This window comes from Ochotona princeps, chromosome 6 (genome assembly GCF_030435755.1).
Source record: "Ochotona princeps isolate mOchPri1 chromosome 6, mOchPri1.hap1, whole genome shotgun sequence".
Taxonomy (NCBI): domain Eukaryota; kingdom Metazoa; phylum Chordata; class Mammalia; order Lagomorpha; family Ochotonidae; genus Ochotona; species Ochotona princeps.
Window position 1 is genome coordinate 16642479 of NC_080837.1, and position 9784 is coordinate 16652262.

The 9784-nt window shown below is 52.0% G+C and overlaps 1 protein-coding gene across 1 annotated transcript in view; it reads left to right on the forward strand.

Moving 5' to 3' along the window:
• Positions 1-8656, forward strand: part of CILP (cartilage intermediate layer protein) — a 66392-nt gene extending 57736 nt beyond the window's left edge. The window contains exons 4-9 of the mRNA XM_058665669.1: positions 154-426; positions 1929-2108; positions 2759-3073; positions 3839-3947; positions 4599-4756; positions 6094-8656. Coding sequence (XP_058521652.1) covers positions 154-426; positions 1929-2108; positions 2759-3073; positions 3839-3947; positions 4599-4756; positions 6094-8462 — 3404 coding nt within the window. The 3' untranslated portion in view covers positions 8463-8656. The remainder of the gene's footprint in view (positions 1-153; positions 427-1928; positions 2109-2758; positions 3074-3838; positions 3948-4598; positions 4757-6093) is intronic.
• Positions 8657-9784: the final 1128 nt, after the last annotated feature.

Genomic DNA, 9784 nt, shown 5'->3' on the forward strand with positions numbered 1-9784 from the left:
TTGGCAGTTGGGATATAGAGAAGCCAGGAGGGGAGACCCCAGTGTCAGGGGTGTGAGAGGTCCCAGGGATGATGCCCAGGGGCTGAGCAGGAAGTGGCTGGAAGTCGGAAGGGACACTAAGAGGTGGCTCCTGCTAATCTGTCTCTGTCACAGGTCCCAGTGGCGAGTGGACCACATGGTTCAACATTGACCATCCAGGTGGGCTGGGCGACTATGAGCGGCTAGATGCCATTCGTTTCTACTATGGTGATCGTGTGTGTGCCCGTCCCTTGAGGCTGGAGGCTCGGACCACTGACTGGATGCCCGCAGGCAGCAATGGCCAGGTGGTCCACGGCAGCCCCCATGAAGGCTTTTGGTGCCTGAATAAGGAACAGCGGCAGGGCCAGAACTGCTCCAATTATACTGTGCGCTTCCTTTGCCCACCAGGTGAGCCTGGGTGGTCCCCAACCATTTCTTCCCACCAGTCATGGCACAGGGAGAGGCCAGAGGCTGCCTCTGGTGGCAGGAACTCAGGACAATGAGTCATGCCGTGCTGTTAGTACTAGAAGTTTTCCCATAGAGTTCCACATTTTTAGGTGCTCTCTGAGCAACCTGTCATGTTGAGTTTGAGTGACACTGTGGTGAAGACCCCAGGCTCTGGAGTCAGGCTTCTTGGGACTGAATCCTACACCTACCTTGGGGACCATGTTCCATCCAGAAACTTCCTGACATTCTCTTAGGCTCAGGTTCCTCATGTACAAAACAAGGAACCATACATCTCTTTGGAAGTTTTTATAAAGATTAAATGAGATAATTGATGCAAAGGGCTTGATCTGAGCAAATGCTGATGGAGTGTTAAGTTTCTACACTGTCCTGATGTGAAAGATCCCGGATGAGTTATCCACATTATTCAGCCTTTACAATTGGCTTCTCAGAAATCTGAAATTTCAATTAGAAAATTAATTTATTTTATTTGAAAGGCAGAGTTACACACACATAGACACACAAACACAGAGATTGAGAGAGAGAGAATCTTCCACCTGCTGCTTCACTCCCCAGATGACTGCAACAGCTGGGGCTAGGCCACACCAAAGCCAGGAGCTTCATCTGGGTCTCTCACCGGGGTAACAGGGGCCCAAGCACTTAGGCCATCTTATGCTGCTTTCCCAGGCACATTAGAAAGGAGCTGGAACAAAAGTGGAGTCTAGTATTGGAACCTGTGTTCTTATGGTATGCCGGCATTGCAGGTGGAGGTTTAATTTGCTGTGTCACGATGCTGGTCTCAAGCATCTCCACCTTGACAAGTTAAAGGAAGCTAAGAAAGGTTGAGTAACTTTTTATGATTGCAAGCTGAGAGTTGCAGTGCTGGGATGTGGTCCTTTGTGCTTTCAGAGATCATGTTCTTCTCATCCTTTTCTCCCTTCCATACACACTGGATAATACAGACATGGAATGTGGGCAGGTGAGCTTAGATGGGCACCCTCCCTTCTGGGGTCCTGCCCGTCTACACAGCCTGACTTGGTAGGCCAAGTGCCAGTGGTGGTCATATGGAGGGTATACTCAAGCTGGTCTTCTGGATGAGGTCTGGGACGATAAACTGGAGGTGAGCAGGTGAGCAAAGGGTGTAAGATGTCCAAGTCCCCACAGGCTCTGACTTCTGCAGAAATATGTGGCAATTCCCCTACAGGTGGAGAGGTAATGTGGGGATCGTGTATACACCCTAGGGTAGCAAGTCAAAGTTCGTGTGCTTGGCCGCCAGCCCTGTGTAGGCCCCCACTAGCCCTTGAGTGCCAGAACTGTGACTCCTGTCTGTTGAAAAAAGTCATTGCAGCAAATGCAAACATCCATGACATCGATGATCCAACCCCAGCAGAAGGAGCCTCAGCATCAGTCTCCCATCAGGACCCTTGTGGGAGGAAGGTCAGACTGTCTGTGACTGTGTTTTGCAGGGTCCCTGCGCCGGGACTCAGAGAGTGTCTGGAGCTCCTGGTCTCCCTGGAGCAAGTGCTCAGCTGCTTGTGGCCAGACTGGCGTGCAGACCCGCACACGTGCCTGCTTGGCAGAGACAATGTCACTATGCACCGAGGCCACTGAGGAAGGCCGGCTGTGTGTGTCCCAGGCTTGTACAGGTACTGTCCTCTGCTGACACAGCCTAGATGGATGAGTTAGCAGGCTTGTCAGGGATAGATTCTGTCAGTCACTCATTGAATGTTAACTGAGTATCTATTACATGTTCTGATGGGAATATATGGGAAAATATAAGAACACAGGGCAGGGTCAAGTATCAAAACTTGGGGGAATAGGGAAAGGTTTCTATTTGTTTTTAAAACTATTTATCCAACAAAGTGAATGTGTGTGTGAGAGAGAGACAGAATCTTCCACCTTCTAGTTTACTCCCGAAATGGCTGTAACAACCAGGGTAGGATCAGGAACTCCATTCAGATCTGCCATTTGAGTAGAAAGGGTTCAAGTACTTGAGCCATTTGCCTGTGACATCCCAGACCATTAGCAGAGAGCTGGATAAGAAGCAGAGCCGGTGTCACAAGCAATGTCTTATCCACTGGGCCACAACACCGGTCTCTCCAGGAGCACTTTCTACAAGGGGTAGCCTGGGCTAAGTCTTGAAGGATGAGTAAGAGGTAGTGATGCTGGTGGACAAGGAAGAGTAGCAAAGGCATAAGGTGTAAGGGGAAGCACATGTGAACCTGCAGGTCAGACCATGGTTGCAGAAGAGCTGGGACCTGCATGAGTCCTGCTGATGTGGTCCCTTGTTTTGCAGCATGTGACCTGACCTGCTCCATGGGGAAGGTGAATGCTGACTGCGATGCCTGCATGTGCCAGGACTTCACGCTTCATGGAGTTGTCTCCCTCCCTGGCGGTGCGCCAGCCCCAGGGGCCACTGTCTACCTACTGACCAAGAAGCCTAAGTTGCTGACTCAGACTGACAGCAATGGGAGGTTTCGTGTCCCTGGTGTGTGCCCTGATGGTCAAAGTGTCTTGAAGATTACAAAGACCAAGTTTGCTCCCATTGTGCTCACAATGCCTAAGACTAGACTGAAAGCGGCTACCGTTAATGCTGAGTTCGTGAGGGCAGGTAACCACATGCTCTGGGGTAGGGCTGATGAGGAGGATAAGAGTGTCCAATAAGAGGGTCATGGTGACAAAAGTTGGCTTCCCCACCTTTTCTAGAGTAAAACTCCAAATCTTTATGATGGTTTGCGAGCCATGATTCCAGATCCTCCACCACCCAAGCCATTACCTCTCTTTTCTCATTTAATACCCTCTCCACACTGGGTTACTCTTCTTCAGCCATCGTGTCTTCCCAACTGTCACTCAAACACACTAACTCCCACCCAGGGCCTTTGCACTTATGCCATGGACTCTGCTTTCTGTTTTGGTCCATCAGATACCTGCATGATTTGCTCCCTCCAATGCATGAGGTCTTCCCTGAGCACCTTGTTATGAGCTTTGTAGGTCACAGAGAGAGAGAGAGACACCATTGGTGGCAGGGGTGGGGGTAGGGGAAGCAAACTGCCAAAAATTTCTGCTATTGGCAGCAGAACATGACTACTGCATTATCATAAACAGCCAGTCCTGTTCCAAGGGGAGTGCTTGGGAATCTTGGTGGGTACAAAATCCCCTTGGTCCCATCTTGAGTGTTGCTTGGGGGGCTGAGGATGAAGAGGAGGTGGCCTCCAGTCTGCACCTGCTTGCTTAGGTATCAGGGCTGGTGGTGGACAGGGCGGAGGTGGGGACAGCCATACAATGTGAATGCCATCCAAGACCCTGAGGAAGCAAGGCGCTCTGAAACCTGTCACACGGAACAAGCCAGAACATTCTTCCTTATCTTCTGCTACAGAGACTCCATACATGGTGACAAGCCCCCAGACAAAAGCACGGAGAGCTGGCCAGAGTGTGTCCTTGTGCTGTAAGGCCACGGGGAAGCCCAATCCAGAGAAGTATTTCTGGTATGTCTTCAGCTGGATACCTGGCCCAGCTTCCCTCTCAGAGACCAGAGCTTTCTTGTGTTGGATCTGGATTTATGAATAGTAATAGTCATACTAGTCAGTAGCATCAAGTTGCAAGTGAGACACCATATGGAGACTGGCTGGTACTTACAGGTGGGAGTCAATGTGATGGAAGCTGCTCAGACAGTAAAACCCCTGAAAGCAGGGGTCTCCCAGAGCGTCTCTGGTCTTAGAGTCTTGATTGGTATCTCCCCAGAGAGCAGACCAAGCTTCCCTCACTGTATTTCCCCAATGGTTGTGGGTCCTTCACTCTTTACCAACACTTTACAGCCACTATCGTGTTTCTGAGATCAAATTATTGCTCCCACTTTATGGTCCAGCAGTTGAGGCTCAGGGATCAGAGGGGGTGGCGAAATGATTTGTCCAAGGATTTATAGCTAGTTATGTACTGGGACTGGGCCTTGAACTTAGAACTTGACCCTCCAAGCCAATTAGTACTCTCGAATGAGCTGAATCCAAGGTGGCACTGGCAACTGTAAGAACACCTCCTGTCAAGCTACCTGTATCCCTGGCTACTTACTCCTGGCACCATCATTTGAAATGCCCGCTCTCCCATTGTCCATTCAGGCCCTACCTCTCCTTTACTGGCAGGTACCACAACAATACTTTGCTGGATCCTTCCCTCTACAAGCATGAGAGCAAGCTGGTGATGAGGAACCTGCAGCAGGACCAGGCTGGGGAGTACTTCTGTAAGGCTCAGAGCGATGCTGGGGCTGTGAAATCCCGGGTCGCCCAGCTGATGGTCATAGGTAAGTCTGAGTTCCTAGGGGTCCTGACTCTGCAGTGGGGCTCACAGCCCAATGGACACAACTGGGCAGTAAAGACTTAGGCCTGTCTGCTGGGCCTGGTGCTCCTGCGTTCCAGCACACTAAGGTGGACCTGATTCTTGCCATCACAGTCATCTTTTGAGGAGGGGGTGAAGTAATATAAATAAAGATGGAAAATGCAGTAAAAAAAGGAGATAAGGTACGATGAACTTTTAAATGCATGAGAGAATGATACCTACCAGAAAGGAGTGCCCATAGATGGCTGTGTGAAGGGGCAGTTTTTCTTCTAGGCCTTAAATAATGGTTCTCAGCCAGGGGTGCCTATTAGCACTATTGGTTGAGTGTTTCTTTTAAATACAGATGCCTCCATCTGGCCTCCTGGAGAGCCTGATGTAATTGGCCTGCATGGGATATGGTTTGAGCCTGCATGGTTTAAAATTGCCCATAAGGTTCTGATTTGTAGTCATTGACTGATGTGAGCAAAAGAACAGAAGTGGAGAAAGCAGGGAGCCTTATAAAGAAAGAGTGACTTGATTGAAATTTAAAGTTGGAGCTAGAGGAAGCACGAGGCTGAAAACCTACTGGGAACTTGTTCTTAGAAAGCAAAGGGGTGGCCAGGCATGATAGCCTAGTGACTAAAGTCCTTGCCTTGCATGCACCAAGATACCATGTGGGCACCAGTTCGTATCCCAGCCACTCCACTTCCTTTCCAGCTCCCTGCTTGTGGCCTGGGGAGGCTCTGGGGGAAGGCCCAATGCCTTGGCACCCTGCATCCATGTGGGAGACTTGGGGAGGCTCCTGGTTTCTGGCTCCAGATTGGTACAGCCCCGGCTGTTGCGGGCACTTGGGGAGTTTACTTGGTTCACTTGGGGAGCTCGCATCCTTTCAAAAATTAGTGTGTAATTAAAGCCATGTAAAATATGCCAGGCTGTGATAATCTTAAACAGGCTCTGAATATCTTCCCACATAAATGGGAAGGCCATGCAGGTGGCAGGAAAACTCTTCTGGCAGAACAGTGCCTGGTGTTGTAGGACTTGGACCATCCATAGCCCCAATCCATGCCAGCAGCACCCCTCATTAAAACACCCCAAAACTTTCTCAAGACCATGTCACTGAGAACCACTCGTCCAGTTGTCTTAGCAAACCAGTATCGTTTCCATAAGTACTCAATAGGCTTAGCAGGAACTGCTCCATCTCCCTTTCATGAGAGCTCTGTGAGCACCCATAGTCTCTGAAAAGCAGAGAGGTGATCTAGAGTAGGTGCCCTTTAAGTAGAACGTGAATTTACATCTTAGCACACATTCTGTTTCCCTCCACAGCACCTGATGCGGCTCCTTGCAACCCGGTCCCTGAGAGCTATCTGATCAGGCTGCCCCATGACTGCTTCCAGAATGCCACCAACTCCTTCTACTATGACGTGGGCCGCTGCCCAGTCAAGACCTGTGCCGGACAGCAGGATCATGGCCTCAGGTGCCAGGATGCCGTGGAGAACTGCTGTGGCATTTCCAAGACTGAGGAGAGGGAAATCCAATGCAACGGGTACACGCTGCCCACCAAGGTGGCGGCGGAGTGCAGCTGCCAGCGATGCACGGAGACAAGGAGCATCGTGCGGGGCCGTGTCAGTGCAGCGGACACCGGGGAGCCCATGCGCTTTGGCCATGTATACCTGGGGGGCCACCGTGTGAGCATGACTGGCTACAAGGGCACTTTCACACTACACGTACCCCAGGATACAGAGAGGCTGGTGCTCACGTTTGTGGACCGACTGCAGAAGTTTGTCAACACCACCAAAGTGTTGCCCTTTAACAGGAAGGGGAGTGCTGTATTCCACGAGATTAAGATGCTTCGCCGGAAACAGCCCATCACCCTGGAGGCCACGGAGACCAACATCATCCCCCTGGGGGAAGTGGACGGCGAAGATCCCATGGCTGAATTGGAGATCCCATCCAACAGCTTCTTCCAGCAGAATGGGGAGCCCTATGCTGGTAAAGTGAAGGCCAGTGTCACCTTCCTGGATCCTCGTGATGTTTCCACGGCCACAGCTGCTCAGAGTGACCTGAACTTTGTCAATGATGAGGGAGATACCTTGCCGCTTCGAACATATGGTATGTTCTCAGTGGACTTCACAGAGGAGGCCACGGCAAAGCCACTTAATGCTGGCAAGGTGAAGGTCCGGCTTGACTCGACCCAGGTCAAGATGCCAGAGCACCTGTCTGCCATGAAACTCTGGTCACTCAACCCTGACACGGGGCTATGGGAGGAGGAAGGTGATTTCCTATTGGAGAGCCCAGGGAGGAACAAAAGGGAGCAGAGAACGTTCCTGGTGGGTAACCTGGAGATCCGGGAGAGGAGGCTGTTTAACCTGGATGTCCCTGAAAGCCGAAGGTGCTTTGTTAAGGTGAGGGCCTACCGGAGTGAGAGGTTCCTGCCCAGTGAGCAGATCCAGGGGGTCGTGGTCTCCGTGATCAACCTGGAGCCAAGAACTGGCTTCTCATCCAACCCTAGGGCTTGGGGCCGCTTCGACAGCGTCATTACAGGCCCCAATGGAGCCTGCCTGCCTGCCTTCTGTGACGACCAGTCCCCTGATGCGTATTCCGCCTACGTCTTGGCCAGTCTGGCTGGGGAGGAGTTGGAAGCGGTGGAGTCCTTTCCCAAATTTAATCCAAATGCAATCGGCGTGCCCCAGCCCTACCTCAACAAGCTCAAGTACCGTCGGACAGACCACGAGGACCCACGCATTAAAAAGACAGCGTTCCAGATCAGCACGGCCAAGCCAAGGCCCAACTCAGCTGAGGAGAGCAATGGGCCCATCTATGCCTTTGAGAATCTTCGGGCCTGCGAGGAGGCGCCTCCCAGTGCAGCCCACTTCCGGTTCTACCAGGTCGAGGGAGATCGGTATGACTACAACACGGTCCCCTTCAATGAAGATGACCCCATGGGTTGGACTGAAGATTACTTGGCGTGGTGGCCCAAGCCAATGGAGTTCAGGGCCTGCTACATTAAGGTGAAGATCGTGGGACCGCTGGAGGTGAATGTGCGATCTCGCAACATGGGGGGTACCCACAGACGGACAGTGGGGAAGCTGTACGGGATCCGAGATGTGAAGAGCACTCGAGATAGAGACCAGCCTAATGTCTCATCAGCATGTCTGGAGTTCAAGTGCAGCGGAATGCTCTATGACCAGGACCGCGTGGACCGCACGCTGGTCAAAGTCATCCCCCAGGGCAGCTGCCAGCGAGTCAGTGTGAACTCCATGCTGCACGAGTACCTGGTCAACCACCTACCCTTGGCGGTCAACAACGACAGCAGCGAGTACACTATGCTGGCACCCCTGGACCCGCTAGGCCACAATTATGGTATCTACACGGTCACCGACCAGGATCCCCGCACAGCCAAGGAGATAGCGCTTGGCAGGTGCTTTGATGGCACGTCTGACGGTTCTTCCAGAATCATGAAGAGCAATGTGGGCGTGGCACTCACCTTTAACTGTGTGGAGAGGCAGGTGGGCCGTCAGAGTGCTTTCCAGTACCTCCAGAGCACCCCAGCCAGGACCCCTGCTGCAGGCACTGCCGGAGGAAGAGTGGCCTTGAGGAGGCAGCAGCGGGCCAGGAGGGGTGGCCAGCGCCAGCCTGAGGGACCAGCCCCTTGGAGGTTCTCTGGGGCTGCTCAGCAACCCCTGAGCAACTAAATGTTACGGTGCTTCCTACCCCACCTCATGTGACAGTCATTCTGACACTGAGGCACAAACTGTCACTTGGTTAATTTAAGCACATCTGGTTGGTACAATTGGCTTGTTTATTTCCTCGTGCCTTTGACTTATTCTCCTCATCCCATGATACTGATATGCCCCTACATAGCAAAATAAAGCCTATTTGTGCTGTTTATTTTATTTTATTATTATTTATTTTTTTTAAGAACACAAAAATTGGCCACTGGTAAACCTCTACAGCTTGGCCTGTTTTTTATGTAGTGTCATTAATGCAGAAGTACTTCCTTGTCTTTCTGCATGGTTTTACCCATTTTTGCAATAAGGCTAATCTGGTGCTGAGGATCAGATAATGAATTGAAAATATATCTCTCTCTTTTTCAAAAAAAGATTTCATTTATTTTTTACAAAGTCAGATATACAGAGGAGGAGAGACAGAGAGGAAGATCTTCCATCCAATGATTCACTCCCCAAGTAAGCACAATGGTCGGTGCTGTGCCAATCTGAAGCCAGGAGCCAGGAACCTCCTCCAGGTCTCCCACACGGGTGCAGGGTCCCAAGGCCTTGTGCTGTCCTCGACTGCTTTCCCAGGCCACAAGCAGGGAGCTGGATGGAAAGTAGAGCTGCCGGGATTAGAACTAGCACCCATATGGGATCCCGGCGCATTCAAGGCGAGGACTTTAGCTTCTAGGCCACCGTGCTGGGCCCGAAAATGTATCTCTTAGAGGCGAGCCGAGGGCTGCGGGAGAGGACGTCTAGCTCGGATCCCGAACCCAGTCCGCCATGTGCCCATGGCTCATGGCGGGCTGGGCCCGGACATGCCTGGGTGCGGCCTGCTTCCTTCTGGGGTGAGTACGCCGAGGGGGGAGGCCTCCGTGACTGGGCATGTCCGGGACCCACCCAACACCCTCATTGGGTGGTGGGTGAACGGGATTGGGGAGGGGCGCAACCTCGGGCCTGCAGGATTTAACTTCCGGCTGCCAGAGGCGAGCCGAGGGCTGCGGGAGAGGACGTCTAGCTCGGATCCCGAACCCAGTCCGCCATGTGCCCATGGCTCATGGCGGGCTGTGCCTACTGGCCGCCCGGCCGGGGAGCTCTGGGGTATTGGACATCTGAATCGCTGCTGAGATAGCTCTAGAGTGACCCCACTGTTTCTGGGATCTGAGTCAATCCTAAAGATTCCCAATGCCAGTAACTCTTCCTTTGAAGAACTTCCAATCCCTTAACAATGCTGAGCTTTGAACACCTATCAAGTAAAAGATAAGCTGCGGCTTGTGTAGCAGGCTGGCACCTAATGGTCCTCG